The sequence below is a fragment of the Pituophis catenifer genome, unplaced genomic scaffold (genome assembly GCF_029215685.1).
Source record: "Pituophis catenifer annectens isolate HBS135680 unplaced genomic scaffold, rPitCat1.0.hap2 SCAF_1, whole genome shotgun sequence".
Lineage (NCBI taxonomy): Eukaryota > Metazoa > Chordata > Lepidosauria > Squamata > Colubridae > Pituophis > Pituophis catenifer.
Genome location: NW_027256881.1, coordinates 300,155,565 through 300,179,886, shown reverse-complemented (window position 1 = coordinate 300,179,886; position 24,322 = coordinate 300,155,565). Strand labels below are relative to the sequence as shown.

The following is a 24,322-nucleotide window of genomic DNA, read 5'->3' as shown; positions in this document are numbered from 1 at the left end:
ACAACTTACTGATTCAGATGTGGGAAACTATCATATGGTGAATCATTGACTCACAGGAAAAACTGATGAGGTAAAGAGCTGTCAATGGTCTGGAACCAGGTTTTATGGGGAATGGTGTCTCTGGCCATGCATTTTCTCTATGCCGCCCCATCTAATCTCTTTTTCTAATATAATCATGACACAGAAGAAAAAGCAACTCATAGAAGAGTGATCTAGGAAGCAGAAACAGAAACTTCTTAACTCAATGAGCTAAGGGAGCAGAGAAACCTCTTTGCACAAGGTCTGTACTAACATTTAGGACATCTTTTTCAGTACCATGAATGATCAAATCTAAGTTCAAAGTGGCTGACGGCATGTTCAGGAACTTCAGGGTCAAGCCTTTTAATAATGCCCCCTTCCTTTGATACAGCTTATTCCAAGACCTCTAGCTCACCCTCACCATGTTACTTTTTTAAAAAAGCTGAAATGCATGGCTCTTCAGAAAGATATTTGTTGTTGAGAAAGATAATGCCACCCTAAATGGTGGTACATTGGGCCAATTGGGTATAACCATGTTAATTCAAGTTTGTTTTTAATTTTCTGATAGTAACACCATAAGCCATTCACAGTCTGTAGAAACAGGGATTATACACATTATAGAAATGCATGCATACATGCAGACCAGGGGTGGGTTTTACTTACCTTTACTACCAGTTCACAATGGGAGCGTGCACGCTTCTGCGCATGCACAGATCACACTTGATGACATCGAGGCGGGTAGGTGGAGCCTCCCGCCAGTTTTACTACCAGTTCTATAGAACCGGACAGAACCGGGAGCAACCCATCACTGATGCAGACATACATACATACATACATACTACACTCATATCCACATTTCAAATCACACATGCACTACAGGCCAATTGAGAGGAAGACTCTATGAGGAGTGGCTTTACCTCTTCCTTAACTATTGCTGTTTCATCAAGCATCTTCCCCTACTTTGAGGATACATCTTTTTTTTTTCCACAAAGAAAGAGAAGAACAAGAACATTCTCAGAACTATGATATAACAGCTTCCCAATGTGTAAGAATAGCCTTGGGAGCCAGAACCAAAGCCTAGATAATAGTCCAATAAATGAAATATGAATCCCAAAGGGGGATGGGAACAGAAAGCATATCCAAGAAAGGAACCTCTCTAGTTCTCTGGAAAGTAAAAGGAGAAGGAGGAGTGCTTTCAGACTTACAAGATTCTGTCACTATAGCCTTACAATAAAGGAAGTATTAGAGTTCATGGTTTTGGTTTCTTGGCTAGACTGCTTTGAAGTTAAACAATTTGGTTGGCCCTCACTTTTCCCAACAAGAAGTAGGAAAACAGGACAGCTTAAGGAATTACCACATCAAGATGCACCAATATTTCTAGGCCAAGAAAATCTGGTTCACTAGGAGATGCTCCTACTGGGAAAGATAAAAGCAAAGTGACAGCGGCTGACTGGAGACGAACTATCCAAGATGTTGAGAGCTTCTTGACATGCTGATTTGCTATTGTTCCATTTTTTTCTTCACTTCACTGACTGACATTGGGGAACTTCTGCTTCAAAACATTCTACCAGCATTACTGGTATACCTTGATGCAGTGGTTTCCCAAGGCTTCACTCAAGCCTTGCCTTTTCCCCAAGTCATTGGAAGTGTCAACTTATCAATTCCATTGATCAGACCAACGCAAGAGGGAAAGATCATCCTGCTATAGTAGATTTTGTAGCTTTTTTTAAAAAAAATATATGAGAGGCCATTGCACCATGCAAATTTTTAGTGCATTCTAAACTAGTACAGTACTAGGAAATATGTACGTATCTGTATATGTCTATTCCAAGAGGTGCGGAGGAAGGCAATGAGCATTTCAACTGCCAATCACTGTCAAATGCGGTACATAACAAACTGCTGAAACTAAATAAAAAGTGATAGTAGAAAAAAAAAGTGCAGATGCAAATGGATCAATATTGCCAAAGTGATGTGGAGTAGATGGATATATAAAAAGTGTAATTGCTTCATTATTGTGTAAATCTAAATGTAAATCACCACTGGCTTTATTTCATAAATGTGTCAAACAAGCTATTTACCAAAAATAACTTTTGATTACTCATTACCACTTTGGAAAATTGATTCATAATGGTTAAAATTACAATGTGCTGGAAATGATTGTGATTGTCATCTTTGATAACTCATTTCTTAATTTTTACAACCATTTGAACAGAATTCTATTGTTTTTATAAATCTAATATTTTGGGAATCTAACCCTTTTGGGAAGCCAGAACTATTTTGTTATGAATACTTGAAAAAAATGGCTTTGTAAATCATGAACTGGCTAGTTTTTCACTGTCTAAATTAATATAAAGCTCAGAGATTAGTTATTCATGACATTTTACCTTCCTAAATTAGTTATCCATGATTTTAAGTTTCCAGATGCTCTGATGAAGATGACCATGACTGTTATAAGACTACTCCCCACCAGAGCATCTTGCTGGCCCTTTATCTACCCATGCATCCATGCAGTCACCCAGACAAAACAGTTTGCACTCCGTTCAATTATTAGGAGCTGAGAATACGAATTTGTTTAGATTCTCAGAAGGAAACTCATATATTCAAAGGAGAGGTTGTAGGCAGCTGATATGCATATCAAATGTCATGCTGACATTAGAAATGGAGCTTTAAACACCATCAGAGAGGACTCTGGGAGGAAAAAGCTTGGAGAAGATAAAGTTGAAAATGGAGATGGTAGCTAAAATGGACAGACAGCAATTGTCTGTTGAAACTGACTTTTGCTATAGCAAAACCACTCTTGACTGGTAAATCTTAGATGGATTGCTTTGTGGGTAAGAGGAAAGATTGCTGGAAAAAATATTTGGAAACTACCCAAAGAACTATGTTGAAGAGAAGGTGGCGCTGTCAGATCTTTTTATTAACTGCAAAAAGTTCTTGGTGGAACTGAAAATAATAAGATTTATCTGCCAAAGAAAAGTCAGCAGAGAAGAAGCTGCTGGTTTGATGGATAAAAAAATGTCAGCCAATATAACCTTAAGTTCTTCTTAATGGCTAGCATGTATTAGCATGTAAAAGTAAAAAGATGAGGCTGTAATGTTATTATCCTATTCTAGTGCACTAAAGACCTGGAAGCCAATGCTTTTCTTTCTTTTTCTCCCATTATCCTATACTTTCCCTCCCCCTTCCCTTTATCATCCCCCCTTTTCCCACTATTTTAATTTTATTTTGTATTTTATACCCTGATAAAGTTCATTAAAAAAAAGTTAGAAATTCTGACAACTGTAGAAATTCTTTCAATTTCTTACTGCCATGTTTCTTTTTGTTCCTCATGGAATTTTGTGTACCTGCTTCTGCTAAGTTTAAGTGTAGCTTGCAAATAATATTAAGAAAACACATGCTAGGACAATACAATTATTGTAGTTAATTAGAGATAGTGATAGCAATATCTGGGTATGAAGGCAACAATAAGGCAGCAAGAGGTTATTTTAGTAATTATGGGTTTCTTACAGAAATCCTGAAAGACAGGGAGAAATTGTGTATTTGAATAAAAAAATTCAGGGTTGATAGAAATATTGAGGATCTATAACCCTTATGTATTCTTACTCCCAAATAGGGAAGTGACAGCATCTTTATGCAGATTAACCTTCATTCATCTCAAATTGTAATTCTCTTCTTTTCCTTGGAAAAATCTCAGATGATGTCACAGGAAAATAGCATGTTGTTTCCTTGAATACATTTTGTTCCTTTTCCCCTTCCTTTGTTTTGAAATGGACAGGATTACTAATTGTCTATTATTCTCCCCTGAAGCATCATTTTTTTTTCAGCATGCCATAGAATTGCGTCAATACCTCCATAGCTGAGCAACTACCAAATGAAGAAATGATGCAGGCCAAAGAGCGAAGTTCCTTTGTTGTCTTTTAATAAAGAAGTAGAAAAATCAGAGTATTACCCCCCCCAAAACTACTGGTAATATTGGAAATACAGTTGCCATAACAACTCCTGTAATTCCTTCGTCACCTTTAATTACTATGAACATTGACAAAAATTCTGGTAATTGTAAGACGAAAGGATTCAGTGTAATGTTCTAGTAAATTTGGAGTATTATGGAGTAGTGAAGTTTTATGTTGCTTTTCTCTGCCATTGTGTGTGTGTGTGTGTATTCTAATTCTAATAACATATATTGACAGTGTTGTATTTAAATCGTTTTGAAACCCTCCCATACTATCACCTCTTACTATACTGGACAACATAGTATCAACTGCAATGCTCTCTACATGGGGTTCCCCTTGAAGAGCACCCGGAGGCTCCAACTGGTCCAGAATGCGGCCGCACGGGTAATTACGGGAACTGCATGGCGCTCCCACATAACACCGCTCCTGCGCGAACTGCACTGGCTCCCAGTGGTCTTCCGGGTGCGCTTCAAGGTGTTGGTTACCACCTTTAAAGCACTCCATGGCATAGGACCTAGTTATCTTCTAGACCGCCTGCTGCTACCGACAACCTCCCATCGACCCGTGCGCTCCCACAGAGAGGGCCTCCTCGGGGTGCCATCAGCCAAACAATGTAGGCTGGTGACCCCCAGGGGGAGGGCCTTCTCTGTGGGGGCACCTACCCTATGGAACCAGCTGCCCCCTGAGATAAGGAGAATCCAAGACCTTGGTGCCTTCCGCCGTGCCCTTAAAACTTTCTTTTTTCATCAATCCGGGCTGGCTTAACATATTTTTAAATTTTAAATTTTTAATTGGTTTGTCATTTTAAACTGGGGCCAAATTAATATATATTCTTTTAATTGTTCTTAATATTTGTATTGTATGTTTTTATCTGGCTATACACCGCCCTGAGTCCCTTGGGAGAAGGTGCGGTATATAAATTTGAAATAAAATAAAAAAATAAAATAAATCAACAGTAGAAACCTTCAAATTTCTAGGTTCTACCATATCCCAAGACCTAAAATGGACACCTAACATCAAAAATGTCATCAAAAAAGCACAACAAAGAATGTTCTTTCTGCGCCAACTCAGAAAGCTCAAACTGCCCAAGGAGCTGCAGATACAGTTCTACAGAGGAATCATTGAGTCTGTCATCTGCACCTCTATAACTGTCTGGTTTGGTTCTGCAACCCAACAAGACAGACACAGGCTTCAGAGGATAATTAGAAAAAACAATTGCTACCAACCTGCCTTCCATTGAGGACCTGTATCCTGCACAAGTCAAAAAGTGGGCCGTGAAAATATTTACAGACCCCTCACATCCTGGACATAAACTGTTTCAACTCCTACCCTCAAAACGACGCTATAGAGAACTGTACACCAGAACAACTAGACACAAGAACAATTTTCCCGAACGCCATCACTCTGCTAAACAAATAATTCCCTCAACACTGTCAAACTAGTTACTAAATCTACATTACTATTAACCTTCTCATCGTTCCTATCACCCATCTCCTTCCACTTATGACTGTAACCTTGTTGTTGGTATCCTTACGATTTATATTGACTGTTTCCTAATATGATTTGATTGCTTATTTGTTCCCTATGACTATCATTAAGTGTTGTTCCTTATGATTCTTGATGAATGTATCTTTTCTTTTATGTACCCTAAGAGCATATGCACCAAGACAAATTCCTTGTGTGTCCAATCACACTTGGCCAATAAAGAATTCTATTCTATTCTATTCTATTCTTAATTATTCCAATTTTACATTTTTACAACAGTTGCACACTTCTCAATCTTTTCAATACATTATCAACTATGACTCCAAGATCTTTCTCCTGATCAGTCACTGTCAGCCTATTAATATATAGGTGGTATTTGGATCATTTACTGTATAAAAATGGGCTTCATTTTGTCCTAAAATATATTGAATTGAATTTTCTATTTTAAGGTTTATTCAACCCCATTTTTATAGATGATTGTTAATGGATCTTAACAATCCATTTTTATTTTACTACTAGTTGTACCCGGCCACGCGTTGCTGTGGCCCAGTTTTGTGGGTATACAATATTTTTTGACCGAGTGCCAATAATGTCCCTCTAGCTCAGATCATGCCTACTTTGCCTCCGTCCCATCAGTCTTTTCACTTGGTCGATTGGATTCAGACCTGAGTTGCCTTTCTCTACATTTCTTTTTGGACTTTAACATCACTTAATCAATTGCTTTCTTAGACTTTTACCTATTTGGTGCTTGTATTGGGAGAGCTGTGCATCGTGGGATTGGTGGAGGCCTCCTCCCGGGCTGCCATTGGTGAGTTTGTGTTCCTGGGGATCTGGAGGTTTGTCTTCGGATGCCTCCAAGGATACTTTGCCGTGGGTGTAAGAGATGGGTTCCCGGCTTGCCGGTATAACCGCCTTCACTTTCGCAGCTCTCCACACCACAGGCGGCATCGGGGTCCCTGCCAAAGGTACGGCATACTCTGTTAGTCGGGAGGACGCTTTGTGGCGGTTGACATTTCCTGCCATTTTGCTTGTGGGTTGGGCGGCGGCGGCGCTGAGGGGAAAAGACCACGGTCGCGCCTGCCATTGTGGTGCTGTGATGTTAAAGTCCAAAAAGAAACGTAGAGAAAGGCAACTGAGGTCTGAATCCAATAGACCGAGTGAAAAGACTGGTGGGACGGACGCAAAGTAGGAGTGCCCTGAGATACAGAGGGATATGGCACAGCTCAATTCCAATGCAATGTCATACAAAATAATTAACTCAAAATGAAAATACAACGAAATCTATGAAAATTCAATTTAACAATGCAATTGGAAACATTGAAATGGAATCGTAAAATTGGAAATTTGGAAATCGTAAATGAATCGTAAATCGGAAACATTGAAATGGAAGCGTAAAATATTTAGTATAGCGGGTATAGCAATTTAGTATTGCTTTTATACTCCAGCAGATGGCGCCCTTTTTCCATGTTTTTCATGTTTTTACCTGTCACAGGTGTGACATGTATATAATATACGTATATAAAAACACACGCATATTCGAATGCAACGTTGTGTCAAAATTTCAAAGCAATCAGTGAAGAACTTTCAGAGATTTACGATTTTGAACAAACGAACATTTACATTTTTATTTATATAGATTTTGAACACGTTGGTATCCTCAGAAAATCTAACAAGCACTCCACTCAATACTAAAACCCTAACCCCAATACTCAAACCCTAACCCTAACTTCAATATCATTTGCAACAATTTAAAAACCAATCCAGTGCCAAACCTGGAAGTTTCCACACTGCCTTTCGGAAAGTTCAAATGTATAATGTATTTTGACATCATCTGATCCACGTACCTGCTGATAACTCTAAAAGTGTAGGTAGCTAGTAATATTGTTGAAGCCTGTTGAAGCTGTTGAAGCCATATTCTTATTCATATTACTGTTGAAGCCATATTCTTTCCTTTTGGGAAAAACTATTTTTTTCTCTTTGATTATTTTATTTTTAACAATACTTTTTACCATTTTAGTTTGAAGTAATATTAAGATAGCTTGCTTAGGAATTTCTATATTCCATCCCGACTTTCCTTTTGTAAAAATAGGAATTACACAGGGTGTTTTTCAGACTAAGAACAAATATCAATGTTAAAGGAATTCCACATTTTCGTTGGATCATCTCTTTTGTGATTGAGTTTTTAAAAATCAGTCTTAGGCTCTAATTTGTTAATTGGGCTAATAACTCTTGTTATTGTTTTTTTTTCCCCAGTTCATACAATTCTGTCCTCAGAAAATTAGTTCAGACACAGCTTTTATACCTTATATATATATTGAAAAAATTTACCAGTTGTCAACAGAACAACTAACAAATAGAAACATGAGTCTAACATATAAAAATATCACACATAAAGAGAGAGAAAAAGGTTGTGCACATTTATGCACTGGATTCTGCAGTTAAATATACCACCAAAAATGCCTCTCCTTTGTCAAACCAACTAACAGAGTATGAGCTAAACAGGCAGCAGATCAAAGTTCATAGAAAGATGGCTTTATGAGATGGAACTAGCATTAAGCAAGAATTCTAGGAGATACTTCTAAATATATGGGAAGAAGGAGACTAACAAGTAGCCTAAAGCTGAATAAGCCAAAAATCATGGACAGTGATGTCTTAAGATATAAGAGCAGAAGGACAATAGAGATAGCATTATAGATACGCTGCTTTTGCATTTTTATGCTAACAACCATCCCTAAAAATAATCACACTATTGTTATATTAGCTTTTATTTTAAAAGGCTTCAAAAAAAATTTTTTTTCATTTTCTATCCCACAAATATTATCTATGATCTGAACCTGCCAAGCTTGATCTTGTCACAAGCAGTAACTTTTTTTTCTTCAGTTTTTCATGCAAGCAATTCAGCAGAAGCAGGTGGCCCATTTTTCCTTTTATTATTTATGCATCACTATTGGAAACCAAGGTTCCTATCTCAGATATATTCCATTATATCGAACTTTTATGTTGGGAATGGAAGGGATGTGCAAATATTTATCTGTAAAGATATCTGATTGGAAGTTTAGTTTCCATTAATGGTTATTGCTACTGCATTAAACAGTTGAAGACATAACCAATCATTTTGTCCATAAAAGTTTCCATTGAGTATTTCTGAATCTTAAAATAAACCAAGATGTACTGTGGCTTCCACTCAGATAAAAATGGTGTTCATTATTTCTATAAACAAACGGGAAAATAATAGCTACAATTCATTTTTTTTTTCAATATTTTCTCAACTTCAGAATATATGTCCTGCTCTCCACCCTTTTCTCCAAAAATGGATTCCAAAATGACTGGGCTATTTCTGGTTTCTCTGAAAAAGACTTAGTTCTTAATTATTTTTTTTCTGTAGCTCTGCCAACTTTCTAACTTTTGAGTCTTTTCCATGGTCACTTCTTATTGTTTTCTTCTTAAAGAAACTTTATTGGATGGGGCTATGTTTTTACTTTTCACACACAGCAAGTACTATTATTGTTAATACCTTGCAGCTGTTTTACATGTGCTATCTTTGTTGAGATATGATAAAGCCCAAGACCTGGTTTCCCCTTAGATTTAGTGATTAGCAAAGACATCCATGTCTTAGTTAACGCAGACTAAAACATACCCGATCAAATGTTTTCAGCAATAAAACCAACCAGCCACTGGAATTTAGAATTAAGAAATGGAATTTTCTCCATAATTCCAGACATTTGCTTTCAAAATATACCAAAGCAGAATCACAGAATTGGAAGAAGTCATTCAGGTCATTCATGCAACCATGTACTCTGTGCAGGAATTTACATTATAGCATCTGAGACAGATGGCTAACTAGCTTCTGCCAGAACATAACCCATCCAGTTTATGATTCCAGATATCATATAACCCTCTTCAGTAATTGGTTCTTTTGTCCAATTGTTCTTCACTATTAAGAAGCTGTTTATAAAGCTTACTTGGAATCTATTCTCTTGTAACTTAAATCCATTATTCCATGTCCTGCATTCTGGAATGAAAGAGAACAGGTCTTGACCTTCTTCTCTGTTCCATTCTTTCAAGAATTTGAAGAATGATACCATATGTCTTTCCTCAGTCATCTTTTCTCAGAAATAAATACACTCAGTCCTCTTCCCTTTCAAATTTAGCTTAGCTTATTCTAGCTGAGATTCTTATACTGTATATAGTAGCCATATTAGGTTATTTTGCTCTCATTTTTACCTTTATTGGAATTGCTCACAACTGTGCTTTTGATATCTTCTTTAGAAACTCCCATTCATCTTGAGTTGCTTTTCCCATCAGCTTCTCTAACCATAAGCTACTACTTATCATTGCTTTGAGTTTACTAGAATCCATCTTTTTAAATCCAAAACATGTACCTGATGTTCCCCTTAAATCACAGCTCCAGTATTAGAATGTAGAATATATGACACTAATGTATAGAAATTAGAAAGCAAAAATTGACTAATGAAACAATCTGACAAGAGGGAGGAGCCTCCAAGGACTTAATCAGAGGAAGAAATTTAGGAAGGGCCTGCCCTAATTAATAAATTAATAATAATAAATAATATAATCATAATAAATAATAATAATAATAATAATAATAATAATAAATAATTATAAATAATTATAAATAATTATAAATAAAAATAATAAATAATAATAATAATAATAATAAAAATGGTTTGTACCTTCAAAATTCCAAGACAAGATTCTATAAGTCTAGCCTTACAATAAAGTTGATTTAGCTCATTGAGTCATGTTTCCTGTTTGATTTACCTCAGAGGGCTGATAGTATCTCATGAATGCCAGAGAGAAACCTCTTTCATATCAATTGCCTGAGAACCTACATCTTAGACATACAGACAAATTCATTTCAGGTGTATGTAAGTAAAGGTGATTCATGAAATACAAATTTTTAAAAACACTGATGCCCTAACTATATATTCTTTGATCCAACATATCTGAATTAAGAAATCCAATTTTTCTCATTTTTCTGGACAGTTAAAATTTCCAGACATCAACATATGTTCGTCATTGATCCTCAGGGTTTGCCTATATTTTGGGGAGACGGTATTCTACTCCTTATTTTAGGTACGATTGAAATAAACACTCTCACTTTTACCCTTATTCACAGCCCAGAGAGCTGTCCATATTTTCAATGGCAGCTGTGACAGAATATGTTGAAGATAAGGAAAGATGGCTTGTGCTGGGACAGGATGACAGAAGAACATATTTATTGTGCCACAGACTTTGTAGGACAAAGGATTAGCGCGAGAGAAAATAATCCCTTTGACCAGTTTGACTTATTCAGATATGCTTTTGGCACATGACAATGTTCAAGAATGTTCATAAATATGTATGCCTCTGAAAATCAGCAGTTTTGAACAATGGTACAGTATAAAAGTAGTGGATGTTTGGAATCAAAATGACAAGATAAGGATATCTTTAGCCATTGCAATAAGTATTAAGCAGAGATTCATGAACTAATAATATTTATGTGAACTTTATAGACAGGCACAATGCATACATCATCATAATATAATTTTTGAAAATTTGAAAATTCAAACCACAAATATTGAAATTTGATATCTTTGCATAAAACTCAGCATGCTAGAAGTCTAAAAAATAGTTTTTCTCATGATGTCTATTATTCTATTTAGCACCTGGCTAAACACAATTTCAGTAATATCCAGAACCAAGATTTTCAACCAAGATTTTTGAACAAAATCTATATACATTTAGTTAACTTCTACCTAACAGTAATTTTAGGTATTCAAAATCTAATTGTACAATTTCTAATTCACCTGCATATTTTATGGGCACACAAACTAGTTGATAAAGTACCTTAACAATACTGATGTCACTTCTATGCAAATAGTCCTTATGGTAATTGGGACCAGAATTTCCATTGCTAACCAAAGTGGTCGTAAAGGGTAACATCATTTAACACATCACTTAACAACTGCAATCCCAGCATTCCCATTTTCATTGTTAAGTGAGATTTTCCCTCACATCTTCTTGCTGCCTTTCAACAAGCAAAGTCAGTGGAAAAGCCAGCAAGAAGTTGCAAGTCCAGATGTCTTACAAGCAGGCTGGTAGCAATAGCACTTAGACTTATATACCACTTCACAGTGCTTTACAGCCATCTCTAAGCAGTTTACAGAGTTAGCCTATTGCTCCCAATAATCTGGGTCCTCATTTTACCGACCTTGGAAGGATGGAAGACTGAGTCAACCTTGAACTGCTGCTGGGTGCAGAAGGATGCTCAAGCAACTGGTGTTTGCATGGGGCTTGTGGGTATGGGATGCCATAAGGTGTGGGATGGTTTAGTAGGGGCTGGTGAGGCACACTGCAAGCACAATAGGACCTAGGGTAGCTGTTGCAGGGTACAGGAGGGTCTGTAAGTGGTATGAGTGCAGCAGGGCTTACAGTGGCTGCTAAGTTAAGAGCCGTGGTGGCACTGTGGTTAGAATGCAGTATTGCGGGCTAATTCTGCTGACTGTCAGCATTTTGATTCTCACTGGCTCAAGGTTGACTCAGCCTTCCATCCTCCCCAGATTGTTGGGGGCAATATGCTGACTCTGTAAACCACTTAGAGAGAGCTGTAAAGCACTGGGAAGCGGCATATAAGTCTAAGTGTTAGTGCTGCAGAGTGCACAAGGGCCCAGCGAGGCATGACATGAGTGCAGCAGGGACTGGTAGTATCTGCTGCAAGGCAAGGAAGACTTATCCAAGTGACTTGTGACTTTCCCTGCTAGGTTTCCTATTGACTTTGCTTATGGGAAGCTGGCATGGAAAGCCATAAAGGGTGATCTTGTAATTGCAGGATGCTGGAACTATTGTTAAGTGCAAGCCCATCGCCCAGTGTCTAGATTGCAATCATATGACTGAAGGAGTGCTAAGTTAGATGGAATGTCAAGGAGCAGTCATAAGTACCAATCAATCAGTGCCATCATAACTTTGAACAGTCACTGAATAAGTGGTCATTAACACAAGATTATCTGTTTTACTGCTCTAGAAACAACTACAAAGAATACAATGTTTTCAAGGCCAGAGTTGCACTTGGCCAGTTTGATATTTACAATACTTTCAGGTCATCACTTTTCTGACTTTTTAATAGGGTAAATTGCCTTCTAATATATGGATACCATATTCTAGACTCTGGGACACAATATCTTCTTTAAACATCCTTTAAACATTTACACCTACAATTTAGAGAGCAGTGAAATCCAAATGTCATTACATGTTTAATTATGTTCTCTTTTTATAATTATAATTTGGTCATTTGGAGACTTCCAGAACTACATCTAATATTTCTGAAGGCTGCATGCAGCACAGAGTCTCGGGTTATACACCTATGCTGTAAAATAACAGGATAATCAAAACCAATATTCTTTAGCCTTCAACTCACTCACCTCTTCACATATTTAACCCCCAAAATACAATGTACTAAGTAGAAAATATTGTAAAAAACTGTCCACAGAGATCTATAGACACTGATATCTCATTGACCTAGGCAGCTCTGCCTTGACTTCATGGAATGCTCCCCTGAGTACTCAGCAATTAGCTATTTCCCTTCCTCTTTATTATTTATTTACTGCATTATCGCTTACAGCAATTCACATCAATTATAAAGAGCAAGACAGAAGCCCACATACTGACAAGACAAAGCATATAAGAGAAAGGGAATGGAGGGGAAAGGAAAAGGAGAGAGACTAGGGAAAAAAACATAATCAATATGTTGGCATTTATTACTGTTCTTGCGAATAAGTGTGCTCCATTCTCTAATTCTAGACCATTATTTTTATATATCTTCCTGTAGAAAGCTTTGCCAATGCAACTGTAAAATTCACTGCTTTTTCATTCTCTCTCCTATTTGTTTGACCTCCTGACAGACAATGGAAATAGCCATTTCTTTTGTAAAATGATTAATATTTTTTCTTCTGGAAAGCAATTGCCTGGCAGGCCTGATAATAGTTATTTTATATAAAATGAACCTTTATCTTTAAATTTTTACAAAACTGCTGATGCTGATCATTGTTTTGATTTGAATGTCATCCTATTTTTATTACTTTGTTCTTCTTCCATTTAACTGTAGCAAGCAACCCAAGAAAAATTCATGGCACATTTATGCATTTGTTTAGCTCATTTGTATTTACAATATTTGCTGACTTATTTGATCAACTTGTACCTATTGTACTTTCAGAAGAATTACTTTGCATTACATAATGATCTTCACTCATTTTATGACCATAACTACATGCCTGTAATTTTGGTTGGTTTATGAGATTGAAAGTAGTTCAAAGTAACCCACTGAACTTTCATGGCTAAGTATAAACCTGGTTTTCCTTAGGTCTAACCCAAAATTTTATTTACTACATTGTATTGACTGTATAGATCCAGATTTAATTGTATTTAGAAGAGACTTAGTGGAATTGGTACAATTTAAGCTAGTCCCCATTTTTATTTCCCTTTTTCTTTTGTATTTTACATTTTTATTTTATTCAAAACAGAATTAAAATAACAAAACCCCATACACACAAAAAAATAAAAACAAACAAAAAAAATATAAAATTATAATATTAATATTTAACAATATTAAAAAATGCATTGAAAAGGAAAAAAACTAATACTTTAGTTTACACATATTATCCTCCCTAGTTGAATGCTAATTAATACATTACTATAAAACTAATTTCCTAGCCCTTGTGAAACAGACCTAATAGATTTTAAAGTACCAAATCCATTTACAAATTACTAACCTGTCATCTACATACTACTGTATATTAATGAAAAAATAGTTAACTGGAAGAACAATAATAATAAAAAGAGACAAGATTAACGTTTCAGAATCCCAGTTAACAAACTATTATTGTGAACAATTCATACAAAATTTTCCACAACATCTTATGTATCCCATATCATCCCAAGGTTAACAGTAATTCATCCTGGATCAAATATCCATGTTTGTTGAGGGATCCCCTAAACTCCACTGAAGATGTTACCTAGCCTGTTAACAAAATGTTTAGAAACCAACCCACAAGCTCAGAGAATGAACCTTCTCCCCATCCTACGTCTGGTCAGATATTCATCGCTATTGCAAATCCATGTTTGTTTCTTAATGCCATTTCTTATGAATTGTCTGATTAAATATAATAGGTTCAAAGTCAGTCTGTCTTCCCAACAAAGTACAAATAAAATTGGTTCCTGATTGTGACATATTTATGTTCTTGTTGTTTGCAATAGGTACAAATCTAAATCATGAAAAACAGTATTCTTTTGAGCACATGCTGGATCAATTAGCAAAATCATGTCATTAAGAACTCAAACACCTCTAGCCTGGCAGAATCCTTTATATATACTTTATATATGACTGTCCAACCTTGGCAATTTTAACACTTGTGGACTTCAAGTCTTAGAATTCCCCAGGCAGCCATGCCATGAAGTCCACAAGTCTTAAAGTGCCAAGATTGTACATCCCTGATTTAAATGTTTCCTGAAATATACTGTATCATCAGTGGTGGAATTCAATTTTTTTACTACCGGTTCTGTGGGTGTGGCTTGGTGGGCATTGTCTGGCTTGGTGGGCATGGCTTGGTGGACATGGCAGGAGAAGGATACTGCAAAATCCCCATTCCCACCCCACTCTGGAGCCAGCCAGAGGTGGTATTTGCCAGTTCTCCGAACTACTCAAAATTTCTGCTACCATTCTCCAGAACCTGTCAGAACCTGCTGGATATCACCCCTGCATATCACACAGGAGAATCTATCTCTTCCAATATGCATCTTTACCCCATCCAATTAAAAATGAAATCAATATGCCCACTCAAGTAGATCAGTTCCATCTAAGCTCTTTATCGAGGAAAAATAATGTACTTCCATGAGGCACTTCATCATAGTGTAATACATTTTCATGGAACAAAGTGCATCTTCAAGGAGGACCACCTTTGACTTGAATATTCTTACAATCTTGAAATCTCAAAATATAAATTTTCTGTGGCCATGGCTCCTGAAAAAGCCACCTGCTCAGTTACCTCCAATTAAATCTTAACATGAACAAGACAACTTGTATCTAACAGAACTCTCTACAACAGTTTGTTAAGAGGAAAATGAGGTACATTGAGAGATGGACTCTTCTCACGGTTTGCTATTAAGTAGGCCTCTTCAGTCATGAGAGCACTTTATCAGGCAAGAGATATCAGCAGTGAGCCTCTTGCTCCAGCAGGCATACTGATAGAGCAACAAAGGTGATGAGCTTTCACATTGTTTATAACAGTAAATATGATCATCCTAAAAGAAGCCCATGGGAGCTTGTTATTGTCAATGGAACAAATTCAAGCATTCCTAAAGGCAAACCAAGCTATGAGAAATATTTGTAGACTCTGCCAAGGGAGGAACTGAGCCAAAAAAGCTCCCTTATTAATTGAGTCATTTTTATCTTATTTTCTAGTCTTTTCAAAAACCCAAGAGCGCAAACCTGATTCTCTACCATCCTTTTATTTTTCTACCAACCTCTTTTATAATATATATTTAAAATATTTGCATGTTTATGTTTATGTTTATGTTTTATTTGATTTGTATACCGCCCTACTCCCGAAGGACTCAGGGCGGTGAACAGCCAAGCAATAAGATACATAAATACAAAAATTTAAAAAACCAGTTAAAATCGAATTAAATCATTTTTTGGCCCAGACAAATTAAAACACCCCAATAATTTAAGAACAGATTTAAAATTTATGTATTAAAAGAGGGAGGAGATTAGGCCAAGCCTGCTTGATGGAATAAAAGAGTCTTCACAGCGCGGCGGAAGGTGCGCAGATCCGGGATCCTCCGTATCTCTGGGGGGAGCTCATTCCAGACGGTAGGTGCCCCCACAGAGAAGGCTCTCCCCCTAGGGGTCGCCAGCCGACATTGTTTGGCTGACGGCACCCGGAGGAGTCCCTCTCTATGAGAGCGTACTGGCCGGTGGGAGGCTATTGGTGGTAGTAGGCGGTCCCGTAAATAACCAGGTCCTAAGCCATGGAGCGCTTTAAAGGTGGTAACCAAAACCTTGAAGCGCACCCGGAAGACCACCGGGAGCCAGTGCAGCTCGCGCAGGAGAGGTGTCACATGGGAGCGCCATGACGCTCCCATTACCACCCGCGCGGCCGCACTCTGCGCCAGTTGGAGCCTCCGGGTGCTCCTCAAGGGGAGCCCCATGTAGAGAGCATTACAATAGTCCAGGCGGGAGGTGACGAGGGCATGAGTGACTGTGCGTAACGAGTCCCGATCCAGAAAGGGACGCAATTGGCGAATCAGGTGAACCTGATAAAAAATCCTCCCGGTCACGGCCGTCAAGTGCTCTTCTAAAGACAGCCGTGAATCCAGGAGGACGCCCAAGTTGCGAGCCCTCTCCGTGGGGGCCAGTGATTCGCCCCCAATAGTCAGAGATGGCGTCAACTGACTATATCGGGACGTCGGAAACCACAGCCACTCGGTCTTGGATGGGTTGAGCCTGAGCCTGTTCCTCCCCATCCAGATCCGTACGGCCTCCAGGCACCGGGACATCACTTCAAGGGCATCGTTGGGGTGATCCGGGGTGGAGATGTACAGCTGGGTGTCGTCAGCGTACTGATGGTACTCCACCCCGAAACCACGGATGATCTCGCCCAGCGGCTTCACATAAATGTTGAACAGGAGAGGCGAGAGGACCGACCCTTGCGGCACCCCACATATGAGGGGCCTCGGGGTCGACCTCTGTCCCCCTGTCAACACAGACTGCGACCGGTCAGAGAGAAAGGAGGAGAACCACCGTAACACAGTGCCTCCCACTCCTAACTCTTCCAACCGGTGCAGCATGATACCATGGTCGATGGTATCAAAAGCCGCTGAGAGATCTAACAGGACCAGGACAGAGGAGCACCCCCTGTCCCGAGCCCTCCAGAGATCATCAACCAACGCGACCAATGCCGTTTCCGTGCTGTACCCGGGCCTGAAACCCGACTGGAACGGATCCAGATACGTTGTTTCATCCAGGTGCTGGGGGAACTGTTTCGCGACCACACTCTCAACAACCTTCGCCCAAAACGAAGGTTGGAGACCGGACGATAATTTACCAACATTGCCGGGTCCAGGGATGGCTTCTTGAGGAGAGGCCTCACCACCGCCTCTTTCAAGGTGGCAGGAAAGACACCCTCACCCAACGAAGCATTTATAATCCCCTGGAACCAGCCTCGTGTCACCTCCCGAGAAGCCAGCACTAACCAGGAGGGACACGGGTCCAATAAACAAGTGGTCGCGTTCAGTCTACCCAGAATCCTGTCCACATCCTCAGGGGTCACAGGATCAAACTCATCCCAGATAACATTCTCAAGACCTGCCCCTGTCCCTCCTCCTGAGACTACCCAGTCGGAGTCCAGATCTTCCCGAATCTGAGTGATTTTGTCATACAGATATTGAACAAAATCCTCGGCTCTACCCTCCAAGGGGTCCTCCCGCGCTTCCTGGTGGAGCAGGGAGCGGGTCACCCTGAACAGGGCGGCCGGGCGATTATCTGATGACGCAATAAGAGCAGCAAAATAGCTACATTTCGCTGCTTTTATTGCCACTAGGTAAGTCCTAATATGAGATCTTACCAGTGTCCGGTCCGATTCAGAACGGCTGGCCCTCCAACTGCTCTCTAGGCGTCTTTTCCGGCGCTTCAACTCTCTCAGCTCCTCGGTAAACCAAGGAGCTAAATGAGATCGGCGCCGGGTCAGAGGCCGCAAAGGCACGACCCGGTCCAGAGCTCCAGCGGCCGCCCTATCCCAGGCGGCCACTAGGTCTCCAGTCGGGGCATGTGCCAGAGCCTCAGGGAATGGCCCAAGCTCCATCTGGAACCTGTCAGGTTCCATCAGGCGCCTGGGGCGGAACCATCTTACCGGCTCCGCCTCCCTGCGGCGGGGTGTAGCGGTTCGAAGGTCGAGACGAAGGAGAGAGTGATCCGACCATGACAAGGGCTCGGTGACTATATCCCCTATCTCAAGATCACTCAACCACTGTCCAGAGACAAAAACCAGATCCAGCGTGTTTCCCCCCGTGTGTGTAGGGCCATGAATTAACTGGGTCAGGTCCATAGCTGTCATGGAAGCCATGAACTCCCGAGCCACCTCAGACGCCTCGCCCACGGACGGTAGGTTGAAATCCCCCATGACCATAAGCCTGGGGGTATCAACCGCCACCGCGGCGATGACGTTGAGTAGCTCGGGCAGGGCTGCTGCCACGTGGCAGGGAGCCAGGTACGTGATCAGCAAACCCATCTGCATCCCACCTTTATTATTCTTACAAATAATTCAAGGTGATAAACATAACACACCTACCTCCTATTTTCCCCACAACAATAACCCTGTGAGGCAAGTTGGGCTGAGAGAGAGAGTGACTGACCAAAGTCATTCAGCTAGCTTTCACGGCTGAGGTGGGATAAGAATTCACTCTCTCCTGGTTTCTAACCTGGTGTCTTAACCACTAGAGCAAGCCAAAGTACCTCCATAGGCTATGAGACAGGCTGCAAATAAATTTAACAAACAACAAATACATTAACAAATATAAAGTATGTTACACTGAGGGGACATGACTAACCCATGACAATGCAGCAAGCTTGCATTGCCATAGTCCCAATGAAATACTCTAACCAGAAGATTAAACCTCTGGTTCTGGTGACTGACCCAGATTGGATCCTGCAAATCTCCACGTGTCATTTAGTGAGGACCTCAAGTAATCACAACTTCTGATTCTTGCTGGCTTTTCCATTGTCTTTACTTGTAAGAAGCCAGCAGGAAAGATCTCAAATTGAAATCATGTGACTATAGGATGATGGCCAGAAATCCAGGCTAGTTGTCAGATGCCCAGATCACAATCATGTGACCATGGAGGGACTGTGATGGCTGGAACCTTGAGGACCTGTCATAGTTACTACTCATTCAGCATTGTCACAAGTTTGGACGAATGCTGAAGAAGGACCGCCTCTACATTAATATTAATCCAAGACAAACACTTTGAAATATTTACATAGTTTTTTAAGAAATATTTCCAAATAATACCAATAAAGTTTCATTTTTTTAGAAATTTGTATAGATACATCACATTTTATATGACATACAGGTAGTTTTTGGATTATATCCGTTTGTAAACTGAGGACAAAACTGGCAGGAAGTCGGAAATCACGCTAAAATGAGTTAAACAAACCATGTGATTCTTACTTAACAACGGCAACCAGGACTGGCAGAATTACAGTATTATCACTAAGTAGTATATGACATTGTTTTATGATTATATTGCTTAGCAATACATTCCCAGTTCCAACTGCCATCATCACCTGTATATGAGGTTTATTCAAAATAATTGACCAACTTGTTGATTATTAGAATATTGTAATATATAACACTATTGTAATATATATTACGCTAAATGTATGGAGTGTTCACAATTATGAATAGGACATACAACACACAACCATTTATATACTCAGAATGTCTTTCAACAATTTGATAAGACAAGCCAATGACTGCAATATCAAATTAAGGAGATAAAGGATTTTTCTGATGGACTCCAAATGATATCTTAATTAAAAAACAAATACTTTCATTTGTAATAACCCTATTGAAATGATCAAAACAGCACATTTTAATCCAAATTAACACAGTATTTTTAAAGTGCTTTTTTGTCCCATATTTGGTCAAAATTGGAATCAAAGATTTGAACTACTTCAGATTTCTGTCACTAACATGGCCACAGCTGCTTATTCAAAGTTTTCTGAAAGTATTATTTAACATTTCAGTTAGTAATCTAATAAAATTCTAGGGTTATTATTATAAAGCCAGATATTTCAGGATTGATGATCAAAGATAATATGTAGTCCTGTGCCAGGGTAGCTGTTAAAACTTTGTCATCAACACTTAAGATGAAAATTGAGCAATAATCATGTAATCAGCAGGCTTTTTATCAGCCTTTAAAGTCACATAAGTTTCATTAAAGGAAGTTGGAAAATTATATTCAAGAAAACATGTAATTTTTTTTTTAAATGTAGAAGCAATAAAACAAATTGTTAGTATGATACACCACTCAATAGGATAGTCATCAGAACCAGCAGCTATCTCAATTTTCATCGTTTTAATAGCATCTCATTTTCTAAAGAGATACAAATGCTGCTAGACACTTTAGTCATGTGTAATTTTCAAAAGAACTATATTATTTAAAAATGATTAATTTCTTCCTTAATAACTTTTGACTCAGTATTATAAGGTTGATATAAAAGTAAAATGACATTCGTTTGTTAGACCAGGGTTGTTATACACTGCTCAAAAAAATGAAGGGAACACAAGCAGAAGACATCCGAGATCTGAATGAATGAAATAGCCTTATTAAATACTTTGTTTGTTACATACAGTAGTTTTGTGTTCCCTTTAGTTGTTTGAGCAGTGTATAAACTACTGTATGTAAAGAACGAAGTATTTAATAAGGCTATTTCATTCGTTCAGATCTCGGATGTCTTCTGCTTGTGTTCCCTTTATTTTTTTGAGCAGTATATATTTTGCCCTTAGCCATTCTTCATAGTAGAAATAGTACTCACGAATGAAGGTAAATATACCTGTCCCAGGATAATGTTGCAGGATCCAGTCTGGGTTGTTCACCTGGACCAGAGGTTTAGTCTTCCGAGCTTTCGGACTCATGCTGGAGCCCAACCTCAGGGAACTGCTCTCTAGCAAAGTGTGTGCTTTTGGCTATTCTATGTGTCGTATTTATACAGCGCCTGGTTGAATGTGGCTTCCTATTGGTTGATTGGTGTGTTGATGGCTGGCTATTGGCTGTATAAATAGTAGTAACAGAAATAGTACTTGTTCCTTTTTCAGGAAAGAGGCTAATAATTAGTCTTTCCCTTTGCAGCCCATATCTTTGCTTTATGTAATTGGGTGAAATTTCTGTACCAACATGCATAAAGGGAAAGTTCTAATTTAACAGATATTTAACATGTTCTGGTATATGTTGTCTTGTATATGTACTCAAGTTTCTTAATTTCTGTTGCTTAGGGTTTTTTTAATGAGCTATCAGCAATATTAATGCAGCTTTAATTTTTTTTTCTTTGTCTCCGTTGTATTCAACCTTTTTATTTAAGTATAGTAAAGCAAATACATAAAATATTAATAAAATTGATTGTAAAAGATAATCCTGGAGAAGCTTTATGATTTCAGCAAATTTTCTTCTTCTCATCTGCATAAACTGGGCAAAGGCTTCTTTAGAGTCCTGCTTTAAATTCACATTTCTGAACTCAGGGACTCTAAGCCAAATCTGCAACCTTTTTACAGTCCCTATTTGACCTTGATTAGAAGTTATAATTAATAAAAGAGTTCAGAGAAAAAAAGAATAGCTGCATCAAACTAAACTGTACCACATGATAAAATGGAATAATGAGATATGATATAGTTTATTTTCCACATCTGAGGGCAACAGACATGTTAGGCTACTAATATTATGATGTCATTGCTGGTAGGAACATTTTTAGAAGTCTGGGAAGATTAAAGGTGACATTCATATCTTGCAGCTTTCTTTTCTTCTGTTTAATTATGCCCTATTTGTATAGACTGCCTGGATTAAGTCCCTGCAGTTTTCTTGGCAAAGTTTTTCAGAAGTGATTAGCCATTGCCTCCTTCCTAGGGCTGAAAGTTGGCCCAAACTCATCCAACTCTCTTTGTGTCTAAAGCAGGATTGAAACTCACAATCTGCTGGTTTCTAGTCTGAACCTAGTGCCTTAACCACTGAAAATCAAACTGCAAACTTGCAGAAGTTTAAAGCATCCATGCTGGCTCATAAATTATTTCCTGAAAATGGAAAAATCAGACCATTCTGGCAGTGATTTTCTGAAGTGAAATGGATGCCTTAATGTTGCAAGTCTTAAACACTCACTTTGCCCCTTAAAACCTGCCCTGAACTCAAATCAGATTCCCTGTCCCACCTAGGATGTACACCTATGGATGTTCAGGGGCAGCCAGATCAAATGTTGATAATCATAAAGAGCCACAAAGCTGCAAATTATGCATACAGGCTATGGCTGATGCATATAAGAGATAGTTTTTTGTGGCTCACAAAGACCACCCAAAATATATGAAGCAAAAATTCTGAATCCTTTTGGCCTGATTTGAAGAATTTTAAAGAGAAAAAAGGACATCTTAAGGCACCTATTTCATCCCTAAAACTGTCCTAAATCCTCTCCCAAAATGCACATTGGTCCTATTCATTTTGGCACACAGCTTTTGACATTCACACAAAGTCCAATGAAGATCTTGAGCCAATGGACATTGTACTTCCTACTGTAGATCCAAGTTATCATAAGAATCAATAATTTTAGTGTTGCTCTTTAGATATTAAAAAGGTATCATGAGAGCTTGAGCCTCTTATCACTTCCATAGCTCACCTGAGTTTCACAGAAAGAGTGACAATGCACAACAAGAAAATACTTAGTATTTTCAATTGGCTCTCCATCCAACTAAGTCTTCTCTGTAAAATATATGCCCATGAACCCAATGTCAATTCTACCCTTTTGCACCAAATTAAATATCTCTCTGGTTATCCAATAGGTGCCTGAAGAAAATCAGAAATATGTAATGGATGAAAGTTCTTTCTGAGCATCTATCAGTCCTTACTGTGTAGATCAGGGTTTCTCAACCTTGACAATTTTAAAGAACTGTGGACTTCGACTCCCAGAATTCCTCACTCAGGGAGTTGAAGTTCACGCAACTTAAAAGTTGTTGAGGTTGAGAAACACTAGTCATGCCATTTAAAACAACAACAATAACCTGCTGCTGGACATGAATGTCAATGAAGCCATGGTCCGCTGCTAGCAAGGTTTCCGTGGTAACATTGTTCTAACTGAGTAGGATATTGATTACCACACTGAATGTGTTGCCACTTTGAAAAAAGATTTAGGGAATGAGATAGTGGAAGCAAGAACCAAAAGGAAGAGGCTTAGTAGAAAAGAGGAACAATACATCCCTGAGCCAATAGCTAAGGATATAAAGAAGAAATACGAGCTCAAAGTTATTCGGTGTTTGAGAACAGAAATAGGCCAATGCTGGAAATCCAGAAGCTAAATTGCAGGTTCCCAATGAATCAGTATAATGAAATGTACTGGCATTTGGAAGTGGTTTGCCAGATTTCTATTTTTCACTCAGCCCTATGAAAAAAGTAACCATTTCTTCTTATAGAAATGGGAAAAATATATTGCAAAGTAACACCTTATTCAAGTCAATCCTGTAGTAATGCATATTACAGAGTAATAAAGCAATGTTTATCACTGAGAATATATTTAACAGTGATTTATGTAACATTCTGGTCAATCAGTATGTGTGTATGAACTGCATATCTTCAAATATCATAAAATATTATAAAAACATTTTATGGTTTAACTGTAAGTATAAGATATCCTAAATACACTCTGAAAATCTGATTGTATGATTCAATATAAGCGCTTCAGCTCAAGAAATCAAGGTCTAAATTCTAAAGGAGAACCAGATCTTTTTACATTAAAGTAAAATGTCAAATTCACCATATAAATCTCCAAGCCATTGTCTCATTCGCCTCAATCACACATAGCAGGAGCCTCATACAAAAGCCAGAAGCAGAACAACATCTTGACAATTCTCCCTTAAGTTGACTAGAAAAATGCTGAGACAGACCAAGCACCACAACTACTGAAGTTCTTCCTTTCTATAACTTCTCCCCAATTATACCAACCCAGTCCATTAGATCTGACAGAAAGGGCATGTTGGGGATACCATCTGCCAGGGACCTACATTTGGTGGATCCCAGGTGATGGGCCTTCTCTCTTGAGGTTCTTATATTATGGAACATTC

The 24,322-nt window shown here is 38.5% G+C and overlaps 1 protein-coding gene across 22 annotated transcripts in view; it reads right to left on the bottom strand.

The window, feature by feature from the left end:
* NRXN3 (neurexin 3) overlaps nt 1–24,322 on the bottom strand; it is a 1,226,878-nt gene that overhangs the window by 1,104,268 nt on the left and 98,288 nt on the right. For 7 of the 22 annotated variants that reach the window (XM_070931453.1, XM_070931468.1, XM_070931471.1 and 4 more), the window contains one exon: nt 3,189–3,204. The exons of the other annotated variants lie outside the window; for them this stretch is intronic. In XM_070931453.1, the coding sequence (XP_070787554.1) occupies nt 3,189–3,204 (16 nt within the window). The remainder of the gene's footprint in view (nt 1–3,188; nt 3,205–24,322) is intronic. 22 annotated transcript variants of the gene reach the window in all.